Raw genomic sequence first — 14149 nt, 5'->3', positions numbered from 1 at the left:
CCCCCTTCTCTTTCCAGACTTTATATTCAGAGCACCCATTAAATTAAGCAAACCAGGAGAACTCCGAGAAGAATACGAAAGCCAGCTAAGGAAGGTACGGTATTTTGTGTAATTGCAGTTTTTCTTTTGAATAACTTGGATTTCCTGCAGGAATGCCATCCTACCTATAAGGAAATTTGAAGGGCTTTTTATTCCTGTGCTGTAACAAAGGCCATTTATTCCCTTTATGCTGTTCAGCCAGTTCAGGAAAATGTTGGCAGCAATCGAGCATGTAGAAGCCAGATTTTGCTGTCTTAGGCTGCCTTCCAGCACATGGAAATGTACCTTCCTTGGTGGATCTCGAGCCACTGTTCGGTTGTACAGGGTTTATTAGAGCATCAGTATTTGTGGATGTGATTCCATAAAGGCTTTTGCAGCATAAGGCATCTCCTTGCTACTGCAGTAACATCCTTCTCAGAAACCATCTATCCCAAATTAGAGCTTCCTGTCTATTTTTAGGCAAGAAAAAAATGTCATTTAAAGACAAAAGCTGAGAAGGGAAGAAAAGCTTTCCAGCTGTTTTGGAGTTAAAGTCTGGGAAAATATTTTCTACATTTAAAAAGGGATTTTTTTTTTCTTAACCTAAACCATTGAGATATCTCCATGGCTAGTCATTTATGGAAATTGGCTGCTTTTTAAGTGAGAAACGTTACAGTGAAAGCAAAGACTGCTGTAGCTGAGCAGATAATGATTTCCATTGCCATCCCTCTCGTGAGAGCCACCCGTGACGTGCTAAAACATTCACACTGCCACTTGTAGCTCCTGCTTCTGTCATCCCTTCCTCTGCCTGGACCTGCCCATCATCCTGCCAAGACGTGGACCCTGCCCAGCTGCTGGTGTCTATGTCAAGAGAATTAACCACTGTCTCGGGGCCTTGATCTCTGTAAAGGTGTTTTTTTTGATTTGAGATGGGTCCAACCTCTCGCTGATTAGTTTACCTGCTGGGGAAAAGGAACAGGGGTTTCCTCATCATTGAAGAATTTTCTTTAGGTTTTCACTTGAGGATCTCAACAACCGTAGAAATGGCTGGGAAGCTGATGTTTAGGTAGAAAAAAAAAACAGCTGGGTGATGCTAAGTAGGAAAATACTTCTTAAATGATATTTAAGGGAAATAACTAGTCTGGGAAATGCATGTATGTGAGGGCACAATTAAAAAACGTGGAAGGGTCTTCTCTCCTGCTTCTCCATGCATGGAATTAGCAGCAACTCTGATGTGCAGTGCCACTAGGGGATATTAGGATAACTTTAGCTGTCTGTGACCTTTCATTAAGTGATCTTAAGAAATGCAGACTCTTCCCTGGTCCAGGTGACTTTGCTCCGTAGACATGTGTTTCGTGCGTAAAGTCTTGTGACTTGTGGCATTTTTAGCAATGGTGAGACACTTTGTTGAGAAACAGTTGGTTTAGGCAGCAGTGGAAGACTGAAGTGCACAGAAATCCTATTCATATAAAAATCTAGTTCCTTAATTAACTTAAACGTGCATTGCTGTATTTGGTAATTTTTTTTTTTCACTGTAACCTTTAGGATTAGTAAACTCAGGGTATCCTTGGCTTAAAGAAGAAATAAAGGTTTTCATGTAGGTATTAGCTGTAAACCTCGCTAGGGTTTTATAAATCTCTCCGTAATAGCGTACTGGGAGACATTCCGTTATGATACTGGAGCTAACACATCATTGATCCTGCCAGACTGGTTGCTTGATGTCTTCAATCCAGCTGCAATTTGGGCCAGAATTTCCTGGGTGTCCAGAGGAGCAGAAGCCACGTGAGTTCATAGGGATGAGATCTGAGCTCTGCAGTTCTTCCAGGTGCCTCTGGACTGATATCGTGGCCAGCAGGTCGAGGGAGGGGATTCTGCCCCTCAACTCCACTGTGGCAAGACCCAGCCTGGAGCACTGCGTCCAGCTCTAGGGTCCCCAACACAAGAAGGACATGGAGCTGCTGGAGTGGGTCCAGAGGAGGCCACAGAGATGATGTGAGGGCTGGAGCACCTCTGCTCTGGAGACAGGCTGAGAGAGTTGGGGCTGTTCAGCCTGGAGAAGAGAAGGCTCCGGGGAGACCTTCCAGCACCTTCTAGTGCCTAAAGGGGCTACAGGAAAGCTGGAGAGGGGCTTTGGACATGGGTGTGTAGTGACAGGACACGGGGCAATGGCTTTAAACTGAAAGAGGGGAGATTTCAATGGGATCTAAGGAAGAAATTCTTCCCTCTGAGGGTGCTGAGGCACTGGCACAGGTTGCCCAGAGAAGCTGTGGCTGCCCCATCCCTGGCAGTGTTCAAGGCCAGGTTGGATGGGGCTTTGGGCAACCTGGTGTAGTGGAAGGTGTCCCTGCCCATGGCAGGGGGGTTGGAACTAGATGATCTTTGAGGTCCCTTCCACCCCAAACCATTCTGTGATTCTGTGATGCATATCTGGATCTTCTGGAAGGATTAAACCATCTCTCTCATGGTCCATAGAAGTTTTATGGGAGCATTGCATCCGCACAGGACAAAGTGTGTACTTTGTCACCACCTGTTAATCCCGATGGCTCCGTTACCAACTTTAAACATGATCTATGAAGTTCAAGTAAGGACGTTGGAAGCACAGTCAGCCTGCAGCTGAAGAGGTCTTTGCATCTACCGCCTGACTTCAGCAAAAAGATGCCACGTGCAGTCCAGTGCCAGCACTTCTCACTTCCCCATCAGTCAAAGGGAAACACTTTAACATGTTTCTGGCATTTGGGGCGTGTTTTTGTCTCATTCCCCTGCTGCCTTCCCCTTTTTGCTCACTGGCAGATGGGAGCTGGTTCCTTTCCCCTCCTGGCTTAAAATCACTTTTTATGAACCTCGTCTGAAAGAGCTGGGATGGCCAGGGGGGAGAGATTCTCTGAATCATCATCTAAGAGAAAAGGGCGATGTGATTTTGCTGACCAAATGGCAGCTGATGATGCTTCTGCGCTTTTTCCTTATTCCAGGCAAAACTGTGGCTGTCGCCACTTAGCGGGAGTTTCTTGGTGTCTCTCAGCTTCTGAATTAGGCAGGAGGAGGCGAGAACTCAGGTTTGGGAATGGAACCTTGTGTGTAACTGGGCTTCCCTCTGTGTCTCGAGGGAGGAGATTTCATCTCAGCTTCCCTGCCCGCGAAACGGGGATAACCCGTGCTGGTGTTCCTCCCGAGGAAGGGAGAGCAACGTTCCAAAGCTTTTACATCTCCCAGATCTGAGTTGGTCTGTAAATCCTAGCTCTTGACCTGCCTCCCAGCTTTTTGCAGTTGAAAACCAAGTAGTTACCGTGATTATGTACTGCAGAATTTTTATTTGAAGCGGATAATCTCGTCGTGTAATTTTCTCAGCTGGCTTTCAGGATGAGATGGAGTGTTTGCCGTCCGTGCAGGATAGCAGGATTTTTTTTTTTTCCTCTTTCACACAGCGCCCTTGGGGCTCTTATATTTTCTGTTTTGCCAAAGGAGAATATAATTTCTGTGTACTAAAAACTCAACTCATGCTGTTAAACTTTCTGCCACAAGCAGTCTGTTGCTTGTAATCACACGGGATGGGGAGGGAACCTCCTACCTGAGGCATGTGCTGACATGCAGCTTTCCAGCAGCATGGACACTCGGAGCCGGCTCGGGCTGAGCAGGCAAACCCGGACAGCTTATGGAGCAAAGAGAAGATGTCAAACGTGAGTTTATCAAACTTTCAGAAATGACTGTTAGTATCAAGAATGCTGTTCCTGAAATTCTCGTTTCTTGAGCAAAAAATTATCGATTGCGTGTACAGCACTTTTTCCTGCGCTTCCAGTATCCGAAAGGGCTACAAACAGGTTAAAATGTGGTTTTTTATAACCGTGCTGCTCATAGCAGCTGACGGTCCTGCTACTCAGATGCTACTCAGATAACATGAGATACTTCTCCCAGGGTAGATGTTTCACACCAGCTTGTTTCAGTTTCTAGTCCTCATGTCCCAGCACAGCATTGCCACGTTTGTAAGTAAATTCTCTGGGAGATAATCGACATTAGGCTACTTTGCATGGAATTTTTTTGAATTAGTACAGGTTTTGTCATTAGAGTTTGCTTTTGTTTGCAACCTGAATCCTGCATCTAAATTCCTTTTTGCATCTCATTAATTAAGATTAGGATCCTGTTGGTTTTTTTCACTGTTCGCTGTCGGTAGAGCCTGTGCTTGCACCTCACGTTAACTGTGCCATGGGGTGGCATAAAATCCTTAAATATTCCTGTATGTTGTTACATATGCTTGTGGCTTTAGAAATTGAGTATAATTTTGTAAGTTAGTCAAAAAAGGGAAGATTTCCATATAGCTTTCTCCCATGTGAGAAATAGAAGGGACATGAGTGTTGGGTAGTATTTCAGCTGGCCAGAAAAAGTCAACTTTATGATAAATCTTGCTGTGAACTTGTTCTTCAGATACTCAGAAAAGGCTCCTTAAAATGCAGAAATATTGTTGATGAAACATGCAGTAGACTATTTGTCATGTCTGCATCACGTGGCCATAATCTACATTAGTCACACACTGTGTTGTAGTTATTGCTTGAGATTATTAATAGATCAGGAATTTAAAGATACTTCTTAAAACAGCACTACATGAGAAGTCAAACTAGTCTTTGAAAACATTTGCTAAACACCCACAATCAGCCAAACAGGTTTTTTTTTTTCCTGTTTTTTTGCCTTCTCTCCTCCTACCTCTCTCTTCCTCGTCTCTGGGGGTTTGGATTCAGTAGGATTTAGGTCCTTCCCAGTCTGAAAATCATGTGCTTTTCGTGGAATGCGTCGTAAACTCTGTTTTCTTTGTCACCTGCATGTCCACGCTTTTTTTTTTTTTTCCCTCCCCTGCGTCAGGAAATAAAAATACTAAATATTTTTGGAAGAAAGAGGAGTTGTTGCAATGTGGTCCGCTGCATTTATGTGCAGAGCTGTAGGATCAGTGCTCGAGCTGCCCATGGATGCCTTGAGCTTTACAGGAGGACGCCAGGTCCCGCAGCACTGCTCTCCCGGGAGGTGAGGGGGAAATTACAGCAGTGGGAGAAGCTAGGAGGGAACGTAACCAGGCAGCTTCTTAAGCATCTGAGATGCCTACACTCAAATCTGAGGAATAAACAGAAGTATTTGATTTCCTGATGCTCAGCCATAGCTGTGATTCATCAGCGTGGTGGAAACCTGTCAATCAAAGGTCAGGCTTGTTGTCCTAGACAAGGATAACACATGTGCAGAGGTTGAGTGGAGGAAGAACCTGGTATGTATACATATATATGTAGACTACTCATGGCCCATGTGTACGTCTGAAGTTGAGGAAGAGGTGAGAGACGAGCTGGGTGGATGGCTGGGTGATGAGTGAGAAGGGAGCTGGGTGACGTTATCCTGGGCAGGGACGATGGGATGGTGTTATCTGAAGTATGGACTGCAGAGCCTGTTCATCAGGAAGAGTGGTGGAAAGGAGGAGAAAAGGGGGTTTGTTGGTTTTGAGTAGCAAGTCTGCAGAAAAGAGGTCCTGGTGGAAATGAGGAGTTTGATTCCTTAGGTAAGGGGGAGCAAAATCATGCAGCAGGACAGATAGCCCGTCAGAGTCGTGGACCCTGCTGGGGATAATCCTTTGGTTCAGGAAGAAGTCTCTGCAAGGAGGGCCTGGCCAGGAGGAGCTTGTGGACACTAAAGATTGACCTTGGTTGGTTAAGAGGGATCACTAAGTGATGGATTGTGCTTTTTGGAGGGAGGGAAGGAAGGAAACTGCACTTCTCTGAAATCCGCTTTCCTTCTTACTGGACTTCCACAAGCTCAAGAATGGGTCGGGGATCTTTGGAAAAGATAAAGGAGTATCTGGGGACGGGCACCTCATGGAAGAGGCACATTTTAGAAGGCACAGCAAAAAGCCTTCAGTGCAGAAGAAGGCTGGGAAGTGCAGCAGGACGCAGCTGAGGCTGCCCTGGCAGTTCGGTCGGCTTTCTGGTGCATCCCTCGGGTTTGTGAAATGCAGTAGCTCAGCACATGTGGATAAAATAATGTTGTGTTTCAGCCTTTTTGAATTGCCAGAGGGGTAAAAGGTAGCAAGAAAGCGTCTAAGAATGCATTAGAATTAGGGAAAAACAAAAGGAAATATAGGGGAAGTATTCCTCATAGGAGGTGATATCAAAAAGTCTGAAGGTGTTTGATGCCTTCTTTAGGTCAGACTTCTTAAATTGCAGGAATGTATTAAAAAACCAAGGGGATTTCAATAAGAGGTGAACTACGCGGGGCAGAGTAGGAATCCAGGAGGTAAAAGCAAGTGGGCAGAGAATGGATGGAGAGCAGCCCTGAGGAGAAGGACTTGGGAGTGCTGGTGGATGAGAAGCTCAACGTGAGCCGGCACCGTGCACTGGCAGCCCAGAAAGCCAACCGTGTCCTGGGCTGCACCCAGAGCAGCGTGGGCAGCAGGGCGAGGGAGGGGATTCTGCCCCTCTGCTCTGCTCTCCTGAGACCCCCCTGCAGTGCTGCCTTCAGCTCTGGGGTCCCCAGCACAAGAAGGACATGGAGCTGCTGGAGTGGGTCCAGAGGAGGCCACGGAGATGATGCGAGGGCTGGAGCACCTCTGCTCTGGAGACAGGCTGGGAGAGTTGGGGCTGTTCAGCCTGGAGAAGAGAAGGCTCCGGGGAGACCTTCCAGCACCTTCCAGTGCCTAAAGGGGCTACAGGAAAGCTGGAGAGGGACTTTGGACAAGGGTGTGGAGTGACAGGACACGGGGTGATGGCTTTAAACTGGAAAGAGGGGAGATTTCGATGAGATCTAAGGAAGAAATTCTTCCCTCTGAGGGTGCTGAGGCACTGGCACAGGTTGCCCAGAGAAGCTGTGGCTGCCCCATCCCTGGAAGTGTTCCAGGCCAGGTTGGATGGGGCTTTGGGCAACGTGGGGTAGTGGAAGGTGTCCCTGTCCATGGCAGGGGGGTTGGAACTGGCACAGGTTGCCCAGAGAAGCTGTGGCTGCCCCATCTCTGGCAGTGTTCAAGGCCAGGTTGGATGAGGCTTTGGGCAACCTGGTGTAGTGGGGGGTGTCCCTGCCCATGGCAGGGAGTTGGAACTAGATGATCTTGAAGATCCCTTCCAACTCAAGCCATTCTATGACTCTATGAAGTCTGTCCAGCATGGTGTGCAGGCAGCAGCTGTTTGATGGGCAGCAGGCAGGATCCTGTGGATCTATGCATCTTGTGTCCCAGATCCTGGCATGCCCTTGCACTTCTGATGCGCATTTGCACTTCAGCTGAGAAACTGAATTCAAGCTTTGGGCCTCCAGTTGGCTGTCGGAAGGTTAGAAAATCTCTCCGGATCTTCTCCATCCCAAGGCGTCGATGAAACAGTAGGATTTCATATAGCATGTAGGTTTCCACATAGGAATTTTTTTATCCAACCAATTTTGATTGAGGTGGTGCTGTCAGTGCCTGCCAGTTGTGTGTACCGTGTTGCAGCCCGTCGAGTCTCGTAGCTTGCATGAAGCTACTGCTTCACACATTTTTGTTTGGAGCATGATAACCTGCAAGTATGCAAAAGCTTTTGTCTCTCTGTTTTACAAAACGGTGTGGCAGAGATGTCTTTGTCAAACCCTGGACCTAACAGTGCCTTTGCTGGTTTTGCCAAGAAGAAGATATCCACGGTGTTTGTGTAGAGTGCACGAACATGAAAGTGGTGTAGAAACAAATCAATCTTCACGTTATTGCTAGTGAGGGAGGCAGTGGCTCCGCTCTAGAGTAGAGAAGTGAAGGCACCAAATCAAACAATGTGGCCAGGTTGTTGGCAGCCAGGTGTAGGACCTAAGACATGTCATATATGCTGTCTCTTTTGTCATTATTTCCAGCTGAGAGAAGAAAAACTACAAGAAGAAAAAGGTTCCGAGGATCTGATTCACAAGTTCATTCTAGATGACGTGGACGTAGGGAAAAGAAAAATGGAAGAACAGCAGAAAAAAGATGAATCTTTAGTGCTTAAAGTGAACCAAGAGTGTGTAAGTAAGCTTGTGCTTCTCTTTCCTGTCACATCATAGCCACTGACTGGTAGATGAAATGCTGCTGAGACTCAGTCCTGCAACAAGAACTGGTTTTTTGAAGACCTTGACTAGCTGAGTGTCTCCTGTTCCTGCCCGTTGAAACTGGGAGCCTTCATCCTTTGACGTAGGGAGCTTTCCAGGATTATTGGATTGACTTCCTTATAGCCCTTGAAGGCCATGAGCTAATAAGGTTTGGTATGACTGCAGATGTTATCCTAGAGGTTTCTGTCCCCTTTTTCCCCCACGTTGCTCATGACTGAAGGTGCAGCTCCTCCAGACGTATCAGTGAGACCAGATACAGCCAGGTGTATCTGCTGGCAGGTTGCCTTCTTGGTGTACGTCCTCTATGAGTAATCAGGAACGGGGAGGGGTTTGCAATCTTTAATATCTTTCCAGGAAAAAGCTTTATTTTCCAAGTGATTCTTTTTGTTGTACATGTCAGCTAACTCTTCCTTGATTGACTTCAGTTTCCTGAACGTCTCTCGGATTCAGAGAACGAAGAACCGTTCCAGGGCAAGCAAACACATCGGTCGGCTTTTGTTTCCAAGACCAGTGCCTACTCCTTTGCTTTCCTTTCAGGGTAAGACGCTGAGACTTGATTCAAGATGATTAATGTTCACTAGAGATGTAAATCTCACGTCGTTTTGACCTTGAATTTACTGAAAATGGTTGTTCCCATCCTGATAAAGTAATAATTTTTCTGGAATTTCAGCACAGACTAACTGGTGGAATACAGCGTCTGTCTGATTACCTCTTACCCATTATAAAATCCTCGGGGTTTATGAAGTTAGTGCTGATCCCATGAAGCAGAAAAATCATTGCCTGTAGATTTAAACGACAGAAATCATGAAAATACGAAATTCTGCCTGATGAACTCAGGAGTGCTGGGTCCTTCTCCAGCACAGATGCTGAGAGGTAGCGTCAGCCTCGGACAGCTTCCCAGTGAAAGCCGTGGCATGACGCAGGGGAAGCGGCTGAGTAACTCCGTGTGGTTTCACGTGAGGAGCACAGAGGTTTCCACAGTGTCATCGTTGGCTCTGGCCTCAATTAGTGACACGCTGTAGGTGGAGGTGTCCATGCGTTTAGTGCGGAGCCCTCGAACACGGACCAGGGCGCTGCGGCACATCCAAGATTCCCGGATCCCGAGGGCGTAGGAGGCGTCTCGGCCAGCCGGGCACTGCCAAGGCTGATGCCTCCCCTGCGGGTAGCTGCTGCCAGGGCTGTTGGGCTGGTTGTTCCTAAGGTCATGAACCATCTTCTCTTTTCACGGATCTGCTTTCCAGGAACTTAACCGCCAAGGTGGAGCGGAGTCGGAGCTGCAACGACACCATTCAGGAAAGATCAAAGAGCAGGCAGAGATCAGCCCCAGCCAACAAAACCAAGGTACCAGCTGCGTCTGGAGGCACGGGGTTTCTATGGATAAACATTCTTATCTGAGGTCACACAGCGCCAGTAATCCAGAGATATAAACCACCGTGTTTGCGGCGCTGCCAGTGCCGTGTTATCGCCCCGGGGCCAATCCCTTCCTTGCAGCTCACAATAAAAAAAAAACTAGGTTAGAAATTGCTAAGCAGAAGAGCAGACAGCTTACAGAGTTGTTTGGTAGCATGGGAGAGTAGTTGGAAGTCGGAAGGGTATTCATCATGCTTTTGTTTTGTAATTAATTTTCTTTTCAAAGCTGAATCCCCCACCATTTAAAGAAAAATCTTGTAGAAGCTTAGAAAAAAAGTCCTGCCTTCCTCCCCCTTTCTCTTGTTCTTTCCAAAGCTGTTCAAACTCGTTGCTTTCCTGATGTTAGGATATATTGTTTTGCACTTCCGCACTATGGGAAGAGCTGGCCTGGTCTTGCTGCCCCTCGAGTCCAGCAGACCAAGTGATTTAACCGTATCTGGTACCTTGTGCAACCTTGACTTGAAGACTTGAACTACCAGAGTGTTCCACAAATTTGTTTTGACCCCAAAATAAGCTAGTAGAAAGAACTTTCTTTCGGGCTAAGCAGGGAAAGGCCACCACTGTCTCAAAGTAGCTGCTGGAGAAAATAATTTCATCTTAGAGAAGAATAATAACCGCATCTCCTGAGTTTTCAGTGCACCACAGTGCTTCAAAGGCACTGGAACAGGTTGCCCAGAGAAGTTGTAGATGCCCCATCCCTGGCAGTGTTCCAGGCCAGGTTGGATGAGGCTTTGGGCAACCTGGTGTAGGGGAGGGTTTCCCTGCCCATGGCAGGGGTGTTGGAACTAGATGATCTTTGAGGTCCCTTCCAACCCAAACCATTCTGTGATTCTATGATTCTGTGAAAGTGAGCGATGATCATGAAGCCCCGCTGAAAACCTGAGCCGAAGGTTTTTCAGGCTCTTCCAGCAGAAATTGCTGGGTACCTTCCACTCGTTGAAGACGACCTTTGCAAACGCCTCTCCTTGCTCAGTGTCCGGCAGCACCGCTGACCAGATGGAGAAGGGGAGAGTTCAATTCCAGAGATCCCATAGGAAACAAAAGCCTCTTGGAAGATCAGTTTGGTTGGTGCATATTGCTTGGAAAATGGTAAAATTCCCATTGGGCACACTAAGTTGACCCTAGTGATCACCGAGCTACACATCGCTGAGGTTGTAGGCATGGACCATGGACCAGCTGATGGAGCTGGACTGAGCTCAAAGGAAGGGTCTATAACTGACCTGCCTCCTCAGGACTTTTTGAAGTAGATGGTTTATGGACCTGACCAGTTAAGACTTGCACTAGCAGAGTGTTCCACAAACTTGTTTTGGCCCCGAAGTAAGCTAGTAGAAACAACTTTCAGGGAAAGGCTATCACTGTCTCAAAGTAACTGCTGGATAAAATAATTTCATCTTGGATAAGATGAATACCAAAGCTGGAGAGGGACTTTTTACAAGGGCATGTAGTGATAGGACAAGGGGTGATGGATTTAAACTGAAAGAGGGGAGATTTAGATTGGGTCTAAGGAAGAAATTCTTCCCTCTGAGGGTGGTGAGGCACTGGCACAGGTTGCCCAGAGAAGCTGTGGCTGCCCCATCCCTGGAAGTGTTCCAGGCCAGGTTGGATGGGGCTTTGAGCAACCTGGTGTAGTGGAGGGTGTCCCTGCCCATGGCAGGGGGGTTGGAACTGGATGATCTTTGAGGTCCCTTCCAGCTCTAACCATTCTGTGATTCTATGATTCTATATGTGCAGCTTTTATTTCTGATTTATTTGTGGCTGGATTCTGCTGCTTTCCAAATGTAACAGCATTGGGGGTGGCCTTAGGGGTGACAAGAAACGTTGCTCTTAAGCTCTGCTAGAGGCTGTGTCAAGCAGTGTCCAGCGTGGTGGCCGCAGTGTGGTCTGGGACCACTCATCAGAGTTGTTCCACCAGTCTGCCTCAGGCACATACACACCTTTTCTCATGATGTTTTGCAGCACAGTGTGTTAAACCTGGGCCAAGTATTTATTTTTTGTCTTCTGCAGCTTGGTAGGGAACAAAAACCCCGTGGGAGATGATTTCCCTTGAAGAGCGTGGCTTCCTTCAGCCCAGGTGGTGCAGTGCTTCTTGGTTTCTCCTTGTCTTGCCTTGCTTGAAGCGTTTTGCCATCGGAGTGGTTGCCACTTGTGTCAAGAACAGCTCTTACACGGAAATAAATTTAAGACCCAGATTGTGCTGGGCTCCAGTGTCATAGAATGACAGAATGGTTTGGGTTGGAAGGGACCTTCAAGATCATCCAGTTCCAATCTCCCTGCCACGGGCAGGGACACCTTCCACTAGATGAGGTTGCTCCCTTAATTAAGTTGTCCCCTGTTTATGTTATATATCAGCCATGAAAGGTGCCGTGACCAGCAGTCCCAGCTGTTCCAGAGAGCTCTCCAGCTGGTCTGCTGCAGGAGCTGAGCGTGGGAGCCTCACGTTCTTCTGCTCTCCTCCTGCATGCTTGTCCATATTCTTCTCAATGACAAACGTTTTGAGCTGTGGTGCCTTGCCTTGCAGGTGCCACCGGTCACCAGCACGTCGACGCCACTGGTTGGAGTCCTGTCATCCACCCAGAACAACCGCTGCCTCTCCGCCCCAGACCTGACGGCAGAGAAACGCCTGGTTCTCAACCCCGTTTCGTCCCTCTCGGCCCTGCACAAGCCGGAGCGATCCATCAGCCCCGAGAGCAACGACAGCATCTCGGAAGAGCTCAACCACTTCAAGCCTATCGTCTGCTCCCCGTGCACTCCTCCAAAGAGGCTTCCCGACGGCAGAGTCCTGAGCCCTCTCATCATCAAGTCCACCCCGAGAAACCTGAACCGGAGCCTGCAGAAGCCGACCACCTACGAGGCCAGTCCTAGAATACTGAAAAAATGGGAGCAGATATTTCAGGAGCGCCAGATCAAAAAGACTCTCTCGAAAGCGACCCTTACGTCCTTGGCTTCGGAGCCTGGGGAAGACGTTATAGTTCCTGACATCACCAACTCCAGCACTTGCACTAAAGAGCAGCCACAAATACAGGATGATCACCTTCCACCTGACACAACAGGAGACCCTCGCCCCGAGCTGGATTTCTTTCCTTCCATCAGTGAAATGAAGCTGGGAAGAGGGAGCGAGAAGAACAGAGATTCACAGGCCTTAACGACAAACGACAGCGCTGCTGAACCAGACGTGAGATCAAACGTAACCTCCCTCAACACACGAGTGGCTGAAGTCCCTGACCTAAAAGTGAACGCGTTCATGGACAAATCCTGTCTTAGTCTTGGCCCGAAAATGCTGAGCAGGAGACTCATGGGTGTCAACGCATCGCTGCCTGACAACAGCACGCTAGGAGTCCCCGTCAAGACGTCGGGAAAAAAGCAGCTGAAGTACCTGAACAACAGCGAATTGATCAACGTGCAGAACAGCACCTGCAGTTCCGTTGAGAACATCATCGGGGAGCAGCCCCCGTCGCTGAGACGGGGCCGGAAGAGACGCTGCAAAACGAAGCACTTGGAGCACAACGGTTCCGTCAAAAGACTGAGGCATCCGGCGGGGGAGGTGGGCTTGCCTCCGGAGGAGCGCTTGGTACGGGAGATGGAGCAGAAGCTCCAGCAAGAGGAGGAGGACAGGAGGTTGGCCCTGCATCTGCAGCGGATTTTCGACAGCGAGAACAGGACAGTGGATAGGCGGAAAGTCAGAGTCGATCGGTATCTGCTGCGGTCCAAGAGCACTCTGGGTGCTAAGTAGCACTGGTGGACGATGTTGCCTTTCTAGAGGACGATGAGGTTTATCAGATTATCTTATAGGAAAACTATTTTTGGTCATACTTCCACCCACAACAATTGTTTTTGCGTTTTGGTGGTAAGACATTTGTAGGTCCAGTTCAGAGAGAAGCCAGAGTCCTTTCAGATTAACAAAAAAAAAAAAAAAAGAGAGAATGGGAAAATAATCCTCCAGCCTTTCCAGTCCGTTGGTCTGACAGAAGTGTCCGTCGTCCCCGTGAATACACTGCAATGCCTCTGCCTGCTGTCGGTGGCATTTGGGGTCCCCAGCTAGGAGAGTTGTGTGAGCAGCACGTGGAGTACAGGATAAGGACTTCGTCCGTTCCTTGCCTTGCTGCTTTAATATGCCAGGAGAAATCAGAGCTCTACTCATGGAGCAGAAAGTATAGAATCATGGAATGGTTTGGGTTGGAAGGGACCTCAAAGATCATCTAGTTCCAACCCCCCTGCCATGGGCAGGGACACCTTCCACTACACCAGGTTGCCCAAAGCCCCATCCAACCTGGCCTTGAACACTGCCAGGGATGGGGCAGCCACAGCTTCTCTGGGCAACCTGTGCCAGTACCTCAGCACCCTCAGAGGGAAGAATTTCTTCCATAGATCCCATCGAAATCTCCCCTTTCAGTTTAAAGCCATTGCCCTGTGTCCTATCACTCCATGCCTCCATGACTTGTCAAAAGTCCCTCTCCAGCTTTCTTGTCAGCCCCCTTTAAGTCCTGGAAGGCTGCAAGAAGCTTTTTCTGTCCTAGGAACAGTCTTTTCCTCTCTGCCTCCCCCATTTTCTTCCTTGCTGCAGCCAGCTGTGGTCATCCACCATCTGACCACCGATGTCAGCGCGTCCGAATGACCTGACTTGAGGGCTGTTAGGAAGGCTGATCCGTATTTATGCCAGGAAGTA

At 48.2% G+C, this 14149-nt stretch overlaps 1 protein-coding gene across 1 annotated transcript in view; it reads left to right on the top strand.

The window, feature by feature from the left end:
• The window catches only part of RNF169 (ring finger protein 169), a 28140-nt gene extending 14619 nt beyond the window's left edge, over positions 1–13521 (top strand). The window contains exons 2-6 of the mRNA XM_086615295.1: positions 18–94; positions 7846–7992; positions 8502–8614; positions 9318–9417; positions 12005–13521. Coding sequence (XP_086471421.1) covers positions 18–94; positions 7846–7992; positions 8502–8614; positions 9318–9417; positions 12005–13216 — 1649 coding nt within the window. The 3' untranslated portion in view covers positions 13217–13521. The remainder of the gene's footprint in view (positions 1–17; positions 95–7845; positions 7993–8501; positions 8615–9317; positions 9418–12004) is intronic.
• Positions 13522–14149: the final 628 nt, after the last annotated feature.

Source organism: Tauraco erythrolophus, chromosome 1, assembly GCF_009769465.1.
Source record: "Tauraco erythrolophus isolate bTauEry1 chromosome 1, bTauEry1.pri, whole genome shotgun sequence".
Classification (NCBI taxonomy): domain Eukaryota; kingdom Metazoa; phylum Chordata; class Aves; order Musophagiformes; family Musophagidae; genus Tauraco; species Tauraco erythrolophus.
This window is presented reverse-complemented; position numbering and strand designations above follow the sequence as displayed.